The sequence below is a fragment of the Schistocerca piceifrons genome, chromosome 1, assembly GCF_021461385.2.
Source record: "Schistocerca piceifrons isolate TAMUIC-IGC-003096 chromosome 1, iqSchPice1.1, whole genome shotgun sequence".
Lineage (NCBI taxonomy): Eukaryota > Metazoa > Arthropoda > Insecta > Orthoptera > Acrididae > Schistocerca > Schistocerca piceifrons.
In genome coordinates this window covers 325,772,813-325,793,153 of record NC_060138.1, presented here as the reverse complement: position 1 = coordinate 325,793,153, position 20,341 = coordinate 325,772,813, and the positions used below count along the sequence as shown (strand labels likewise).

Sequence of the window (20,341 nt, the reverse complement as noted above, 5' to 3'; positions counted from 1 at the left end):
TTACTTGAAGCAGTTTAAAGAAACCACAGACATTCAAATGAGGATGACTTGACAAGAATTTGTGCTCCTTTTGGTCCTAAATATGAACTAAGCAACTTAAATCACTTCACCATTTCACTTCACTGTGCTACAGAAAACATAAATGAGATATCAACAGTTATATGATGAATTAGAAGCACCTGTTTTGTAGTCCGAAACTGTACTGTATGAGTTAGCTGCTCATTAAATACGAAGCTCAATAGGTATGAGTGGTTATCTCTTGTGATCATAATTTTAGACAAGCAACAAATTAAAAAGCAGACATCTGAAGTACTTTGTTTCACTTGAGTGTATATACATTGTGAGAAAGTTCACTCAAACAAATGGGAGTGTTTCGTTTTGCCTCGAGTCCCCCCACCCAAACAGCACCTTGTACACTTTCAGGTTGAGTAACAATGTCCCTGGATCTGCCAAGCACGTAGCCAGTCGTTATTAGCCAAGTTTCTTACTTTAAGTCCTGCCTATTTTTTCTTTCATAAACACTAGGTGGTACCTATTTGTACATTCTTTCCCAAATTATTTCAAATTGGGTTTCCTTTACTAGCTATCACTGCACTTTTAGCAACAATTAAAGATTTCATATGTGGCAACTACCCATGAAGGTAGTACTTCACACTAAGAATCGAGTATTAAATAGCATGAAATAAAAATGATAACATTTTTATAAGTTCTATGACTTTCTTCCAAGATCTTCTACTTAAGTAATAGTTAATAGTTCCCATTCCTTCTGTAGGTTAACAACTACTTTGGAAACCTTACTGAAGTAATGGGCACAATGGCAGAAAGAAAGCTGGAATCTACCATCTGCTCTACTTGCACCTCTACTAATAATTAATTTCTTTTATTTTACTTATTTTTTCAATTTCCGTACATTTTCTAAGTAGGTGGCAGGTGCTCCAATATTTAAAAAGCCTTAACTAAGCTTTTCCCTTATTTAAATTCATTATTTAAGGCATTATTTTTAATGTTCTGATTCCAGTGGTGAATCTAGTTTACTGGAAAATCTGTTAATCAAGAAATATGACAAACTGAACTTTTCACTGTAGTTTGACTGCAACTTTTGTGTGATCTTATATGTATTTATGACAACTCATTAGAAAGACTATGCATTCCACCACGTCAGTAATGTATTCCAATGTCTGTGAAACTAATTAACTTATAATTAACATTAAATTTAAGGAGTAACTGTATTTTCCATTGCAAATTTTGCCTCTATGCTTGACAAAGACCTTTGCCATTATACTTTTGTTGACTTAATTTTTATGCACAATATGATGTACTTCTCTAACTGATTATGCAATTAATAAAGATTTTTGTATAATTTATCATAATTTTCAATATGGTGCCTGTATTCGTAAATAGAGTATTCCCAATGCGGCTGCATAAAATGGTTTCATAAAATTCTCTAATTTCTTAGACCACCATACATTTCACACACAAAATTACTGTTAATACTCATATTCCATTCCAAGTGGTAAAATCTAACCTATCCATTTTTCAAATCATTATTTAGTTTCCGAGATCACAATACGTTCATGCATCAGTCTTTAAATAGCTGGACACCAAAATTTTCAGCCTAGACTCAGATACATCAACAGTAACATCTACGAACAACTTGGACCATAAAAGGTCTGCACTTGGGGAGTAAACACATAACACATAACACCTCTGTGTAGCTTTAATGTAAGAGACTTTGTCATGTGAACAACAAGTAAAATCAATGTCGATTGTGCCTGGAACCAGCTATTACATGTCCAACACCTACATGAGATTTCGATAAGCCAAGACTTGTCTGAGTATTGTACTGTACTGTATTTATTGGTCCTCTTGTCTACAAAGCAGCTTATGCATAAGACATTGGACAAGTCAAGTTATAAGTATACAGCTGAAAGTCATTTCTAGGCATACTTATTTAAGGTCACAATAGTACACTTTATATATTAGTATTTACATAACACACTTCAAAAATTTAAATATTCTTCAATGGCGTAAAAGCAGTTATGCTGTAAATATGACTTTAGAGACTTTCCAAAGGTATTGACTTCAGTAATAGCTTTTATGTTTTCAGGAAGGTTTTAATAAAGCTTAATGTGAAAATTACCTTTTAGGCACAGAGCTGTGCCGATTTGAGTTATATATAAGTTTCTGTTTTGTCTGGTAAAGTGATCATTTATATCACAGTTTTTTTTGCAGTCTGCAGTCCTTTCCTAATATATTTATTTTAAAGAATAAAAGCGTTTCTATAATGTATACACATGGTAATGGAGGAATATCAGATTTCTTAAAACAGAGGTTTACAAGAGTCTCCAGGTTTGCAACCAAATAAGATGCTAATGGCCCTTTTTTGTAGTTTAAAAGAGCTACTAACTGTCTTGGGAGTTTCCCCACAAAGTGACCCCACATCTAAGACAAGAGTGAAAGTAGGCATGATATGCATTCATTACTGTTACCTCACTACAACATGATTTTAGTGAGCAAAGAGGGTTACATGTTTTTCTCAGTTCTGCATTGATTTATTCATTATGTCTATTCCATTTTACACTGCTCTCCAGCCAAAGTCCTAAGAATTTGATTTCAGTACTGTTACCAACTAGTTTGCCATTGACAAAGACTGACGGAATAAACATGTTCTTATTAGGAGCATAGTGGTATTTTAGTGCGATAGTTATTTTACTGTTTATTACAAGCTGATTATTCTGTGCCCAGCTCCTAAGTTGTTTTGTGACCATGTTTGCCGATTGCTCTAATCTGCAAATATTATTGTTTTATGTGCATCAACATTTAAGCTTAGATCATTCACGTACAGAAGGGTCCCATTTTCTGACCCTTGGGGTACACCACATTTAATTTGTTTATAGTCAGATAAGTGTTCGGATACTGTTTTTAGTTCAACATTTGTGTGCTTGAGGTCAAAAGCTTTCGACATGTCAGTAAATACTCCTATTGATTCCTGTTTTCTGTCCATCAGGTTTAGGATGGAACTGATGCACTCGTAAATAGCAGTTGTCACTGGCGTCTTATTTCTGAATCCATGTTGTTCATTACATAGGATGTTGTTTTTATTTATAAATTTCATAAGTTTGACATACATAACTTTTTCTAATACTTTTGAAATGAGGAGGAAATTATGATGAGTCTGTAGTTATGTACATTATCTTTCTTTTTTATATACTGGAATAACTTTTGATGTTTTCAATATACCAGCGAAAGTGCCAGCCTGAAGTGAGCAGTCGCATAAGTGTGTGAGTATTTCAATTAGGTTTGATGCTCTCTTCCTTTTTTTATTGTCGCAGGTACACCATCAATGCCTGCAGGGTTTGAATTTTTTAGTCCTTTCATTGCTTTAGCTACTTCATCTCGTGAAACAGAACTGATGTAAATTGATCCTCTACATGCACTTATTTTATATTTATTTGCCTGGTTGTTCTTATGATAGTTTCATTGTAACATATTACCAGCAACACCAGTGAAATAATTGTTAAATGTGTTGGATACTTATAAGGAGTTTGTTACTTTTTTATTTTTTATGATAGTGTTATATTTTTGCAAGATTGTCTGTATTCTCCAGATTCTTTTTTATAACACTTCATATAGCCTTTGATTTATTAGCTGAATTATAAATGTATTTATCATTATGTATTATTTTGGCTGCTTTTATTACTTTTCTTAATATTGTGGAGTATTTTTTATAGTATTCACATACTTCAGGTGAGGAATTTGAGTTACATATTTCATGAAGTAGTCTTTTCTTCTGGCATGAAACCCTTATTCCCCTTGTGATCAAGCAGTTTGTTCTAGAGTTCCCCGTATGGTTACAGTTTTCAGTGGCAATGCAATTTGAAAGAAAATGGATTCATGTATCACTGAAGGTGCTGAATTTTTCCATTTATATCATTCATTTTGTACACTTATGACTAATTTTTTTTTCTGTAATAAGATGTTGAAGTAGTTTACATTATCCTGATAACTTCTACATCAGATTCTTAAAGACATGTTGTTAATAACACTGCCTTTTACTTTTATGCTTAATATTTGAGCAAGATGGTCACTAAAACCTGCATTGGAAATTTTTAGTGAAATGTTGTTAAACTCTTCTTGACTAGAAATTGATCTAGAGCTGTTCCGCATGTTTCTGTTACTCAGGTAGCAGCTATTACTTCAGCCTTTAAATTATAGGATGTTACAAGGATCAAAATGGGCTCTCTATTTCCACTAATTGTGAGGAAATCAATACTGAAGTCACCAAAGATTATCAAATCACAATCCATTTTATTTACTTTATTTAGGAATGACTCCATTTTGTTTAAGAAAAGTTCGAAATTTCCAGATGGTTATCGGTAAACTATAGTAATAACCAGGTTGAACTCAATAATTTTTATAGCTGCAATTTCATTATACTCCTCAACTTTTATTCTATTTAAGTCAGGTAGGGTAATAAAAATCTACATTCTCCTTTGTGTAAATTGCCACCCCACACAGCTTGCTGTTTTTCCTGCAGCAGTAAGAAGCCAAAATGAATTTGTTTATTTTCGTATTCTCTATTCATTATGGGTTAACCTAGTGCTCAGAAATGCATAACACTGAGATATCTTCAAGTTTATCTGTTAACAGTATGTTAATTTCATCAATCTTGTTACATTTAGTGTTTAAAATTGATTTTAGCATTTGTGCTCTATCTTTACATAGTGCTGACAATTTACCATATTGACATACATACAACTAATCAGTATTCATGCAGTTAACATTTAACATTCCTATGAATGGATTGTGTATATATGACTAGCATGGATGTGTGGATTTGCCTGACGTACTTTTATCAAGTCTTCTGAACCAAAGAATGTGTTTTAGTTCGGACTGTTATTGTGCAATGTACTTTATATTCAATCATCTCAGTTACCGTCTCAAAACTCGAATGTGTGCACTGTTTACATAATTTACAGCTACTGTGTTCTGTAAATATTCTCTCTAACTTCAGACAATGATTGTGGTTGTCACTGTGGCACTGTATTATAAGAGAGTGCGGGTGTCTGCTTGTACAGAAACACCTGATGTGCAACCAAATCTGACCATCACAGTCTTTTTCATGGTAATACATGTCAAAAAAGCCTTTAAATGGCTTTCATTTTTTTCTGAAGCTTGATTTATCACTATACAAACTTTACAACACACATCTACCTTACTATTACGGGTTTTTGATTTAGCATTGATATGTTCAGCAGATGACAATGCTTTAGTTTTATGTGTTGGCACTCTCAAATATGTCACAGTTTTCAGACAGAGAAATTACAGTTTTCTTTTTGTTTCATTAAGATCCAAATATCATTATCAGTTGATGAATTAACAGCCTAGTTGGGCAGAGCACCTAAAGTGTGGTAGGTTGCACACTCATAAATGTTTTCTCCTCACACATCATAAAATGGTAAAGCAATACCAAAAAAATTTAAAAAATATCTACAACTCTTAAGCACTACTCATTCTACTAAATGATAATGTTGCAATTCCTATTCATAATTTGAGTATTCTGGTAAAAATGTTTGAAGTGTCTGTTGAACACTAGATTTAAAATTATAGGTGATACTAGGCTGCAACAAAGGAAATGTACTGCATACATTTAAAACCCTGTTGGTGGAACATTAAACCCAATCTTCGTTTCTTCCTTCATTCTAAACCTTGTAAACTGGGTTTAGTATTACATCAGCTTTAAAACAAGCAACTGTCATTAGACAATTTCAGCTACACAGTAAAGTAATTATGTCAAAAATCAATTTTAATTTGGGAAATTTATCCATAAAATTACTAGACTGTTTAAGCACGGTATCAGTTGTGAATACAAGCACTCCGAGAATCACAAGGCATAATAATAACAATAATAATAATAATAATAAGAAGAAGAAGAAGAAGAAGAAGAAGAAGATTCTGGTTACAGACACAGAATTTTCATTTTTTGTTCAATCATGTTTTGAAAAAGCAAAGCAAACACTGTGAGGTGACAAGAGATTTCTTCTGTGATTTGGTTCTCTTTTTAAATATGTTTATTTCACCAACAATATTACACTTATCGTACTGAATTATCGGTCTCAGTGTCACAGCAATAATCTTGCCAAGTGATTACCATACTGAACTGCATGTAATATCAACGTAGAACAACATTTTGATGGTGCATGTAGTTTCACCACACAATAACTTGCTAATATACTGACATGGCAGCAATATGATCTAAAGATGTTTGCTGGGACAGCAAAAACCAGCAATTCAATACAATAAATATTTAATAGGAACAACCTGGTGACAATTTTGATTTTCCATGCACTGCTATGAGTGAGACCTTTTATCCTATGCTATCATGCAATGAGTTGTTCAGTCTTGAAGGTTGTCCAAGTACCATAGGTGATAGAAAACACCTGCAAAATATTGTGGGTGTGATAAATCATTCTACTGCTTCTAGTTTCTATTGATAACTCTATGTAGTTGAAGATACTGCTTTCCATGTAAGACAGCACTTGTCAGAATCATGTGATTAAGTTTCACCAGTGTGGCAGCAGCCATGAGCAAGCACAGCAGTATTCAGATGATGTTTTTCACAGCTTTTGAAATATAACTACCACAGATATTAAAACAAAACAAAAAATTATTGTATTACATCACTACCTGAGATTTCATTGTGTCAAACACAGTCATTTGCTCTAATTATGAATCACTAGAAATATAATGCACAAAATATGGAGAAGATGAAAACTCCTGAGATATAGTAGGCCAAAAGAAAAAGGTAAGCCTCTTCAGGAAAAGGATACTACCTGTACACTACAAAGAGTTCTGTAACAAATGTTTTTAAAACAAGCATTAATTTTTTGAACAGTTAGAAACTGACAACAAAGCAAATGAGAATATTATGTACTGCGCATCTGCAGTCTCTTCTCCGCAGCAAAGAGACTTGTGCATCTCTTCCAGCAGGGTGCATAAGGCTGGCAGCACATTCAAGTCTCACCTGCACATGTGTGTGGACCTGCAGTGGTAGGGTGGGGGCAGTAGTGTTGCACATGTGTTGCAGCTGTTAGTTGTGTTACTGTCTAGTTCTTGTGAAAGACAAGTGTAGTGGTGATGCTTACTATTGCAGAGAGCATTTTCAGTGGAAGAGGAAACTTCAAGAGGAAGAGGAAACTTTACAGAGTGTGTAAGGTGGTAATTTATATTGCATTTTCGTGCTTTGAGTTGACCGCATTGTGACGCTGTACACAATTTAATTCACAAATTTCAGACAACAGCCTCACTTCATGATGCACCACGAACTGGTAGGCCCACAGTTTTAACAGAAAGAAGCTTGATGACATTTCAGACTCTGTGTTGCGGGGCCCAACAAAATCAGTGACAAAATGATCGCAAGATGCTAAAGTCTCTTCTATGACAGCATGTTAGGCTGTATCCAAAGAACTGAGAATGTATCTGTACAAAATTATTGCCATTCAACAATTACATTGTAAGGCCCTCACAAAATGAGGAGCATATTGTGAATGATTTCAGCGATTTGTTAATTGAAGTGGAGTTGGTATATTAGATGAAACCTTTGTCACTGATGGTTCTTGGTTTCACCTATCTGGCTGCATTAATTCCCAAACTTCATGAATATCACCATCTGAGGATCCACATGTCTTAAGAGAAACACCAGTGCACCTGCAGAAAATTGGAGTGTGGGATGCCGTAATGTGAGGATGAATTATAGGCCTAATCTTTTTTGATACTACTGTCATTTCAGATGTCTATTGTTTCTGGATGATTTATCGATTTATTGCCCTGGTGAATGAAAATGAGATTGATAGTTCACTTTTCTAACAAGGCAACCCTACTGCTCATATGGCACACTAGTCCCTATGACTTTAGATGAAATCTTTGGAGGCAGAATAATTACAAAAGGTCCCTGGCCCCCGCACTCACCAGATCTGTATCTGCCTGGGTATTTCCTTTGTGGTGTGGCTAAGAGATTTGTGTATCAAAATAATCCAGAGACAATGTATGAACTGTAGACAGCAATAATTAATTATCCGCACTGGATTACATGAGAAACACTGGTAAAGGTGTTTGCAAACAAATGTAAAAGTGTTGAACTATGGCTTCAAGAAAAGAGGAAAACATTTCCTGCACCTACTGCGGCACTGGTGAGTACAGTCCATTTAATTGTAATTAATATAATTAATTTCATTGCTTTAATTGTAATAATGTTGATTTTCATCTCCCTATATAACTGCAGCCACTAACAATGAGTCCCCAGTTCCTAGCTTATACAGCTACATGAATGTGCTGTCAACCTTATGCAACCTGCAAGACAACACACACACACGGCCTCTGTGGTCTCTGGGCACTGAAGCCTGAGTGCAGTGAGCAGCAATCTTGGCTGGGATGCTCATTACAATCAGACTTCAACACATGGAGGTGACAGTGGCCATCCAAGTGTGAGTTCTGAAGACATTGTCTGATGGTCTATTTTACTTTTAAATGCACCTGTCTGCCACCATGAGCCTCCTTTATCTTTATTCATGTAATTGTAATACTATTTTGGACTTTCCAGAGTCTTAAAATAAACTTGCAGATATTGAATAAATCTCAGGCAAAATGGAAAGATTTGTTTACAAATAAACCAAATCTGTAATTCTTTTTCTGGTGCCTTTTTCCCCGCACTGGCATACAGTTGACATGGTTATGAATGTATTTGGGATGGATATGAATGTATTTGGCATGGTTATGAACATATGTGGCATGGTTAGTTTAAGTGGTGGCAGGATGCCCTTCTATTTGCACCATGTCACCACCCCCCTCCCACCCCCACCACCCACCGTCCCCACCCCTCGGATGGAATATGTATACCCCAGCTGTCTGCATGTACGGTTATTTATGAGAAAGTCAGGGAACAATTGGAATGGACTGCATTCAAACAATTAATAAATTATATCAGATGTAACAAACCTATATCAGTCTTGCATTTAGAGTGATCACAAACATTTAGAGTGATCACAAACTTTGTCAATATTGAGTAAAAATAGGAGCAGAGTACATACGAAACAAACTCATTAGGAAAGATGCAGAGTAGGGAAATTCATTTAAGAACAGGAATCTAGATTAGACTACATTAAATATTAAGTTCATTATAATAGAAATGAAGATTGTACAGACACAGGCAAAAAGGAGAATTATTTCACAAAGTGAACAACATGAGATGTTTCAAGCGTGAATAAGGCACATGAAGAAAAGACTTTCAAGCACTAAACTAAATAGAACTATTCAGCTGTCTCTTATGGATGTGGGAAGGCAGAAAAAGGAGGGAGGGAGGAAGATGAATGCTTCATTAAAGTCTTTGGAATCTCCAGATTATGCTGGCTAACACTGCTGTCAATAAATACTGAAACTTAGTACTGAAACACCATGAAGTTGGCAAGTTACGAACGTCAAACAGCCATGAAGTGTACCACAAACGTTTTGCATTTCAGCATAATGTCACAAAGTAGGAACGAGCATAGCAACCTGCATTATGAATACGAAGAAAAAGACAACACAATTGGTTTTTTCTTCAGAAATCACATTTGAATGTCGGCTGTTTGTGAGAAGACAATGTTATGTCTCGTGTAAGGCCTACGAAGATTTACACGACTTGCACCAAGTAAGACAAATTATTTGCTCAACTGTGCACAGTCAAACAGCTGCATCACTTATGCTGAGCCAAGAAATGTGCCTCCGCCAGCAGCGAGAGAGAGAGAGAGAGACAGACAGTCGTGTGCTCCAACATAACACTGCATACGACTGGTATCACGTCATATTTTCAGATGAGTACAATTCAGCAGACAGCATCATAAAGGATATATTCAGGTCCAAAGGCTCTGAGGATTCGGAATATACCCAACTAAAATCATGATCATTATCAACATGACTATGTGAGACCATAAGGTGCCAGTGCTGTCCTGATATGCTAAGGTACAGAAGTTGTTCAGCCGTTGTTCTGACCAGCATGTTCTCCAGCTCTCTCACCAACTGTAAAAATCTGGTCACACAGTTTGCCAAGAGAATGCCACATCATCCCTTGGCTGCCACTGAGATTGACAGGCCCACAGAGTTGAAGGATCATGGAATTGCATAGCCATAACTGTCATTCGAACTTACTTTGACTTTATGCCCAGCCAGATTACAGCCACTGTTGCTGCAAGAGCTGGCGCTCTATGTAGTACATTTCTCACCCTTTATGACTCCAAATCTTTTACAAATTTAACACTAAACCCATCCTTGACATGCAATGATTCTTCTGCTGTTGAATCCAAACTTACACTGGTAGACACTTCTCCTTCTTACATGAAGCATAATACAGTCTCCTTACAAACAACCAGCAATCCAATCCAATTTCTAAATGAGAGAAACACTGCAGTATCTTTCCTTATACACAGAATGTAGAAGCTTTACTCCAAACTACAGTGTGTGGTTGTGATGAAATGCTAATAATGGCATTTTCACGCACAGAAGTACATTTACATCGACATCTACATCTACATCTACATTGATACTCCGCAAGCCACCCAACGGTGTGTGGCGGAGGGCACTTTACGTGCCACTGTCATTACCTCCCTTTCCTGTTCCAGTCGCGTATGGTTCGCGGAAGAACGACTGTCTGAAAGCCTCCATGCGCGCTCTAATCTCTCTAATTTTACATTCGTGATCTCCTCGGGAGGTATAAGTAGGGGGAAGCAATATATTCGATACCTCATCCAGAAACACACCCTCTCGAAACCTGGCAAGCAAGTTACACCGCGATGCAGAGCGCCTCTCTTGCAGAGTCTGCCACTTGAGTTTATTAAACATCTCCGTAACGCTATCACGGTTACCAAATAACCCGGTAACGAAACGCGCCGCTCTTCTTTGGATCTTCTCAATCTCTTCCGTCAACCCGACCTGGTACGGATCCCACACTGATGAGCAATACTCAAGTATAGGTCGAACGAGTGTTTTGTAAGCCACCTCCTTTGTTGATGGACTACATTTTCTAAGCACTCTCCCAATGAATCTCAACCTGGTACCCGCCTTACCAACAATTAATTTTATATGATCATTCCACTTCAAATCGTTCCGCACGCATACTCCCAGATATTTTACAGAAGTAACTGCTACCAGTGTTTGTTCCGCTATCATATAATCATACAATAAAGGATCGTTCTTTCTATGTATTCGCAATACATTACATTTGTCTATGTTAAGGGTCAGTTGCCACTCCCTGCACCAAGTGCCTATCCGCTGCAGATCTTCCTGCATTTCGCTACAATTTTCTAATGCTGCAACTTCTCTGTATACTACAGCATCATCCGCGAAAAGCCGCATGGAACTTCCGACACTATCTACTAAGTCATTTATATATATTGTGAAAAGCAATGGTCCCATAACACTCCCCTGTGGCACGCCAGAGGTTACTTTAACGTCTGTAGACGTCTCTCCATTGATAACAACATGCTGTGTTCTGTTTGCTAAAAATCTGACATTTGTTGCAAGTCCTCCTTGTGATGTTACTGTTTTAATAGACAGTAGTGTATTTTTCATATAAACCATTTCAGCATTTGTGTTAACTGGGTTAGGGAATGGTGGGAAGCTTAAATTGGGGTGGCCAGAGAGGAATTGGAAATGCAGTCCACCTGAATAAAAGTCTATTGTCTTAACATTATGCCACCTCACTCGGTGAAAGTATGATGTAACAAGCTTTCTTTGGAAGAGGATTAAGCACACCAGGCTGCTTGCAAGTTGTGGATGAATTGTAAAACCCAGCAATGAGTATGAACTAATACTCAGTCTGCGATCCATTGTTTTTGAAAGGTTTTCACTCATGTCAACGAAACCTGTTTAACACCCATTGAGAACCAAGCCACGAAGATAAATATCCTTCAACAGTGAATATAGGAACTTAATTATGTAGTTTGAAAGTAGATTTGTAAAAAAAATAGAGCAAGCGATAAGTAGCGCATAGTAAACTCTCCAAAAAGATGTTGGTGCAAATTCAATTACGAGGGTGTGCTGAAAAGTAATTCCTCCAAAATTTTCAAGCAAAAACTCTTAAAAGGTTTTTAAATAAAACAAATGTTATTAACATTCTTCATCTTTTTTCTTCATGGCTACATATTTGCAGCCCTCTGCCGCTAGAGGGCTCCGAATTGTAGTGTGTAACATGAGAAACGGCATGTTGTAATGGAGTTTCGAATTCAAAGAGTTTGTCTACATGGAGCAACCAATTCTTCAGTAAGACAATGCCAGACCACAAACGAGTGTTGCGACATCTGCAATAATCCGATGCCTTGGGTCACTGTCATCGATCATATTTCATAAAGTCTCAACTTAACCCCATCTGATTTTTAGCTGTTTCCAAAACTTAAAGAACACCAATGAGGACTTCACTTTGATAGTGATAAAGTGGTGCAAGCATAAGTGAGGTTGTAGCTTCCTCAAGAAAGTTAATCATTCTACAATGACAGTACCAACAAACTGGTCTCAAAATAGGTTTGGCGCCAAGGTGACTGTGTACAGAAATAAATACATAGATAATAAGAACAAAGATGCAGAATGTTAACATTTGTTTTATGGAAAAAGCTTTGAGTGTTATCACATAAAAAAAATTCAGGTGTCACTTTTCAGCACACCCTTGTTATAATGCATAGCATCGATAGATGAGGCTCTTTTTGTATTTAATACATTCGAAGGCGCCAGCTGTATGGACACAAAAAACTGAGCTGAAACTGGTTTGGTCAAAAATGGCTCAAATGGCTCTCAGCACTATGGGACTTAACATCTGAGGTCATCAGTCCCCTAGAACTTAGAACTACTTAAACCTAACTAACCTAAGGACATCATACACATCCATGCCCAAGGCAGGATTAGAATCTGCGACCGTAGCAGTTGTGCGGTTCCAGACTGAAGCGCCTAGAACCGCTCGGCCACACCGGCCAGCGAAACTGGTTTGGGTTGCTTGTGATGAACCAAATAGGAGTTTCAAAACTAAACTTCCAATGTGTCTAAAAGAGGAAGATTACAATCGGTGTTTATTACCAATTTTTACTTATGGCAATGAGACATGGACTACCAATGCAAAAACAATTCAAAAACTGAATGCTGTCTAGCAACTGACAGAAAGATGAATGTCTGAAATTACTAGGAGTGATAAGAAAAACAGGTCAGGAAACACAATGGATCAGAAAATGCAATTATGACCAATAAAAATGAAACTGAGGTGGGAGGATGTGTTGCCAGGTAAACTAATTATAGAAGACCAACAATGTTTTTTGCCGGGTTGCAGGATATAAGAGGGGAACAAGATAACGAACTAATGGAATGTGGGTGGACAACATTAGAAAACATGCAGGAGCAACATGTATCAAAATACTTCAATAAAAGTTTTCCAGGTATGTGACTGCATTTTACATTGTTTCTTGCTACAATGGAGATTAAACACACCACCCCGATTAAGATCACTTGCATCAGCAGTCAAAATTTTGGTCTATAAAAACAATATGACAATGGCACCAAACACCAGGAATGGTTTACTGAAGAGGCCACCACTGCAGAAGTCTACATTTGCAGATGGATACATACAGAGAAGAATGTAATGGATGGAGAAGTTTTGATAAAGCCTTTAGAGAGCAGTGGATGTCAATCAGCTGAAAATGTTGATGAGTTATAATAACTCATGTTAAGCAAAAGCACTCACAGCTTTGACTCATACATACATGCTGCACCTACGCAGTTTCACAGTAAAAAGGCACGTAAAAATGACAAGAATAAAGTTCAGAATGAATTCTCTGCAGAATATATTTTCCATAGCTCTTTCACCATAATTAAATCATAAATCATGCTGTAGGCATCCGCAGATCCTTGCTGAGTTTGTACTTGTGAGTATGAGCACAGAAAGTGAGCAGCTGCACATATGAATTAGAAAAATGAGACTGTGCATTCTTGTTCGTCATACATGCTCTAAACTTCTCAATCTAAACTCTAAAAGGATAAATTTAATTACTAAACTTAATAGATAAAACCACTGTCCTAACAGTAATTACATCTTTACAACTGTTATTCAGTGTGGTACGGAAACTTAAAGTTCCCAATGTTGAAGACATTCACGTCCAGCCAGTTTAGTTGCAGCAACTAATACAAATCATTAAAAATGCATGGATGCTGTTCCTAAAGTTTGCAGCATAGTTCTAGCAGGTCCCAATGATTTATAGTGGGACAGCAATTTGGGGACTCTGAGAGTATGTTTGAATTTATGATTGCACCTAAACATATGATGCCAATAAATTAGTTTTAGCTTAGATGACATAGATCATCATTTTATGATCATCACTAAGATCACGAATGAGTGTCAAAACTCTTGTCATTCAGGAACTGTTCAAGGTTCTTGACCAAAGGATCTATTTCCGCAAAATTGCACTGCCTAAAGCCTGCAGTACTCCATCCAACTTTAACAATCGTTTGGATGCAGTCCATCCATAAGCCTTCGAAGACCACCTCCACCTCCACCTCCTCCCCCTTCTTCTTCTTCTTCTTTCTGAAATGTTTCTACTTATGAAGGTCATTTATAGTGTCTCTTCCAAGCCACTCTTTTTCTCCTAAAGTCTATAATTTGGCATCTCCACTCATTGCAGTCCCCTTTAATTCACATCGTTCTTCACCTGCTTTCTCAATCTTGTTCATGATCTTATTGTCCAGATTCTGTCCATTCTAGGACTCTTGTTCGAAGTCTTTCAGATCACATTCTTTTGTCGTAAACCATTTAAGCCTATTACTCTCCACAGCTTCTTTTTGAGACTTGATTTGTGGGGTGTTTCATATTGTTTCATTCCTTATCCTGTTACTTCTCATCTCACTCAGGGTCCCAGAAAGCACATCTCTGTTGCTTGTATTCTGCTCAGACCTTCCACTGTCAAGCTTTTGTATGTCCATCCTTTTAGCACGACATCTCTGGGACGACGGCCATTTACTATCGTTACAGTTGATGGTTGGAATACTGACACATTATCTGCAAATCCAGTAATGCTGCAAAATGATGGGTTGTGCATGGGGATCGTATCAACCTGTACCGCATCAAAACAGACTGAAGATGACGCAATTAAGTGTCGAAACTGGTAGTGACAAAATAAAATAAAATCATAAGGATGGCTGAAGGTGTTTTTATTTTTTCACTGTCAATGTCCAACATTCTGAGCCATTTGTCAAAACTGGCAGATAATATGATCTGTAAGCCAGGAACTTTGCTTTTGACAGATATTTTCCAGTTTCTAATAACATCCAATACACAATAACAAAATTTTGAACTATTTTCTATTCTCTCTAAAGTTTCATCCTTGGTTGGTTGGTTTGGGAAAGGGGACCAAACTGCGAGGCCTTTCGTCCCACTGGGTTAGTGAAGGATAGGCAAGGAAGTTGGCCATGCACTTTCAAAGCATCCATCCCAGCATTTGCCTGAAGCGATTTAGGGAAATCATGGAAAACCTAAATCAGGATGTCTGGATGCGTGTTTGAACTGTCATCCTTCTGAATGTGATTACAGTGTGCTAACCACTGCATCAACTCACTCGCTAATTTCATCCTTGATGCTTCCTCTCTTGGTTGATTTACTTCCTGAATACTTGAAAGCATATAATTCTTTATGCTCGAGATATTTAGTGACTGTATCAAACTAAGCAATTTGCCTTTTAGGTGATACATATCGAGTATTCCAAAACTCGCTGTCAATGTCTTTTCATTTGATGTAACTACACAAAATTATGAAATAGAGGCTCTGCCTATGTATCCCTGCAATAGAAGTTAATGTGAGTCAATTCCATCAGTGCTTATTCACAAATTGGTGTGAAGGAACTTGCATGGATGTTTTTCTGTAGTTTCTGCACCAGATCCAACTTAATTTCAGTTATAAAACAGGAAATTGGTATGGCTCCAAACTACTTGCGAAGGACATCTGCTACTAAAGGTAAACATTTAGGACAGGTTTTTCACAAAATGAACTATGGTATATGCAAAAATAAAATGACATTTGTTTCTTCAGAGATGGTGGACAAACTGTTAACAAGATAGGCACTAACCTGCTGTGCAGCTGCGGGCAGACTGGACACTATTACTTGTGCAGAAACTTCCACGTGTGAATGACAAAGCTTTCAATGTTAGCATACACTAGTTCTACAACTAATTAAAGTCATAGTGCACACAGAGACTACTTACAGGCTGTTATACTTTCGCCTTTGTTGATTTCAGCAAAGAGAGCAGACCGGTCCTGTGCAGAGCTATCAAGTGATGGGGCAATGTCCCCTGTAGGCAGTGCAGGGGGTGGAGGAGGCAGGCCAGGAGGTGGGGGAGGGGGTGCAGCAGAACTCGCCTTACCACCACCCCAAACCAAGCCTGTCGTATGATGCTGTTTCACAAATTGTTGCAGCTCTGTCAATACTTGGCCCCAAGCCTTAACCCATTCAACGTGAGTCTTGTCTCTGAAACAGAATAACTTTACATGAATCATAACTTAATGGAACTTAATAGAAACATTATATCTAAATGCACGAATATTGAAAAAAAAAAAAAACTCAAACAAGTGTTAAAAATGTTAAATGCCTACTTCTAAAATGAGTGGTCTAAAGGCCACTAGAAAACCTATCACAAAGAGAGACTTGTGCTTCAAATCATCAACCATGATTATTATGGTAATGGTAGTGAGGATCAGCAAAAAAATGAGTGGAGGATGAAGAAAATTTTTGCTAAGAAAGGAAAATGTTCCTTTGAAAACCATAGTGGTGTGATAGAAGATATGATTCAACTGACCTCACTTCATCCAATCTGTGAAGTGGCTCGCCCAGCAACTACATAAGAATTTATAACAACACTCATATTAAAGATTAATCCATCATTTTTCATGCACATAAAGCACTGTAAAGCTGGAAAGAGACACACCAGAAAAACAAAGGAGAAGAAGGAAGAAGAAAAAAGGATGGGAAAAAGTGAATTTCTATCAGGTTTACAGCTAAGTTAACGTTTACTAAACAACCTTTGGGCAGGAAAAATAAAATAGTTATCAATTTGCTCATTCAAACACACAAGAGAGTATTTAGATAAGGATAAACCACAGAAAACCGTTACCATGATAGCCAGGTGGAATTTGCACAATTGTCCATTATCTTTAATTTTACTTCATCTCACTTAGTAACAGACTGCACTACCTCAAACTATAAATAGTAAAATGAAGAGGAGCATTGTTAGACATAATTACTGACTAAAGAATAAAAAGTAATTCTCTATGATCCACTCTACAACACTGAACAAATAATTTTGTATAGCAATTTCTCTCTTTTAACAAAGGAAGGAGTGACATTTAAAATTTTTTGGCACCAACTTCTGGTATGGAATATCCTTTGCATTGACTGCACTGTAGGTACTTATTTAGTGCAATATTTACACCACTTCCCACTTTTCAGCCATTTTGCTCTACAGAAATGTTGAAAGGTGTATGATTGGAATATAAACTCAGTTCTTATGAAGTCTGATACTGTGGCTGAATGGTGTGTTCTGCACACATTACAACTCTCATATCATGTTCCATTTAGTTTACCTCTTCAACAGCAGTTTATGTTGGGTTCATATGTCAAATTACTTTCTTAAAGTTTGTACAAGAGTTTGTTAGTGAGTGCAACGTTCATAAAACAAAAATTCAAGACTCTAAGCTCAAACTAGCTTCAGAGAACCAGTAAATTTTATATTAGGTGTAACGGGTGTTCTCCAGTGGAGGATGGTGGGTTGCGGGTAAGTCACAAGCAGTTCATTGCCCAGTAGCAGCATTTATTCATGTTCCGAAAGTGTTCACAGGAGGCTCATGCTCACATGAAATGAGGATTGGGGAGGTGGGTCGTCAGTGCACAAAGCAGCCAAATGTAGCCATGTCTAGCTAAGCACAGCAGTGCAGGGACCTTGCAAAGCCTGCATACTCAACCTGATGGTGGTGATGACTCAGTTACAGTGTGAGGTGGCATAGCCAGGCTCGCATTAAGTGACCCTGGGTGGCGGGTAGGCCTGGCACTAGTGGGCACTAAGTGGCTCGGTTTGAACCTCAGCCTATCAATGCTATGACTGGGGTCCCTAGCAGGTGGTCCTGTCAGGCAAACAGTGGAGTCAAATCAGCCCTGTGGCAGAAGCTGAAACTACTGCGGATGCTGACTCCACGACTCATAGATGTGTCCAGCCTGGTCGGATGACCAATATTTCGACATGCCAAAGTGACTTTTTTATTGTGTGCCTTCCACAGATATCACACATGCTGCATGTTCATTTCAGTAACTGCCCGCTCGCTGACCATCTGCAGGACCTAAATGTGTGCAATGACACAATGCTCTGCCAGCTTATTGTAGTAAGTGGCTGTCTGTGGCAACAATCCTCCTGCATTTAAATATGCGGTGTTACACAGGTTCTTCTCCCTTTATAACACAAAATCAGTTTTTGGGTGTTAACTGCTTAAGGTTTTTTCGAGGAAGCTTTGTAGTTGAACAGATCCAGAAATCAAATGGAATTTATCAAGTGATTTGACTTGCACGAATCTTATTTTAGGACCTCTCATAAAATCCAAACTGATGGAATCGATGTTAGATTCTTACCAGAATTTGCCACAGAGGTAAGTTCTCTTTTAACCATAATATGCTGTAGGTCCCTTGAACAGAAAACTGTGTCTAGCAGTTGAAAGAGAACACACAATACATCTGTCGACGAGTAGGGTAGCAGAACTAATTCATAAACCTACTGTCCAAATCTTTGACAACCATCTATTGTGGTATCCTGGATTCATGAACTCAAACATAATGAGATAATTCTAACAGAAACACGTACTCCGTACCAAACAGTATGGATTTCAAAAACATCGGTTATGTGAAAACCAATTTGTACTTTTTTTTTTTCCAAACAACATCCTGAATGCCAGAGCTGTGACTCACGACAGTGAGCTGGATGGGGTATTTCTCGACTTCTGTAGTAAAGCATTTGTCTCAGTACTGCACCAAAGCTTATTAGCGAAAGTAGTATTATATGGAGTTTCATATGAAATTTGAGACTGAATTGAGAACTTACTGGTACGAAAAATACAGCATGTTGTCCTGGAAAGTGAGTAGTTGACAGAAGTACAGTAACTGCATGCATTTCCCAAAAAAAAAAAAAAAACTGTGTTGGGGCTCATACTGTTCATCTTGTATATTAATGACCTGACATGAGAGATTAATAAGTAATCTTAAGATTTCTGCAGATAATGCAGTTGTCTATAATGAAGAAGTACTACCTGGGAAAGTGGCACAAATATCCAGTCAGATCTTCATAAGATTTCAAAGTTGTGCAAAGATTGGCAACTTGCTTTACATCCCCAGAAATGTAAAACTGTGTATTTCAAAAACACAAAAATTTATGACCAGTTAGCTCTTGCAAATACCTCGATGTAACAATATGCGAGTATTTGAAATGAAATGATCACACAGGCTTAATCATAAATGAAGCAATTGTCACATTTCGGATCATTGATATGTGACACTAGGAAAATGTAGTCCACAAAGGAGATAGCCTACAAAAACACATGCGTGATTCATCCACGAATACTGTCAAGGTGTTTAGGACTCATACCAAAAAGAATTAACAGGTGATAATGAAAGTATACAAAAAAGGTGACACAAATAGCTGCACATATGCTGAAAAACGAGCTAGCAGATACTTGAAGACTACGTGTCAACTGATCCACAAAATCTTACTTTCAAATATTCAAGAACCAGTATTAAGAGAGGAATCTAGGAATATACTACAACCATGTAAGGAATGCTCCCATAGGGACTGCAAAGACAACAACAGACTAGCTACAGGGCATGCAGATGCATTTAAGCAGTCTCTCTTCCCTGCTGCATATATCAATGGAACTGGAGAAAACCCTAATAATATGCGGTAAAATAGAGAGAACTCACAGTCTTGCATTTTACAGTCATTTTCAGAGTATGGTTCCATGTGCCTGCATTTAACTAGAACACCCTCTGATCCTATTTTATTACTTCAGAAGAATAATGCAAAAAAATATGCTTTATTGAACCATTTCATTTAAAACTTCATAGGTATATATGACTCATAAAAGAGTAGCTAAGAAAGAATCTCCATAAAACCTCACCAATAGCACTCTTATATTTGTTAGTTTTTTTTCTTATTTTACTATTAATGGAACTAATTTCATTTATGAGAAAAATGAACTCAAACTTAAGATGTTAGCAAAGATGTAGGCTCAAAATTTTTCAATGTTCATCTA

At 37.2% G+C, this 20,341-nt stretch overlaps 1 protein-coding gene across 3 annotated transcripts in view; it reads right to left on the bottom strand.

Annotated features, from left to right (window-relative positions):
- The window catches only part of LOC124782512 (adenylyl cyclase-associated protein 1), a 266,157-nt gene that overhangs the window by 40,356 nt on the left and 205,460 nt on the right, over window positions 1-20,341 (bottom strand). For all 3 annotated transcript variants that reach the window (XM_047253947.1, XM_047253946.1, XM_047253948.1), the window contains exon 5: window positions 16,261-16,523. In XM_047253947.1, the coding sequence (XP_047109903.1) occupies window positions 16,261-16,523 (263 nt within the window). The remainder of the gene's footprint in view (window positions 1-16,260; window positions 16,524-20,341) is intronic.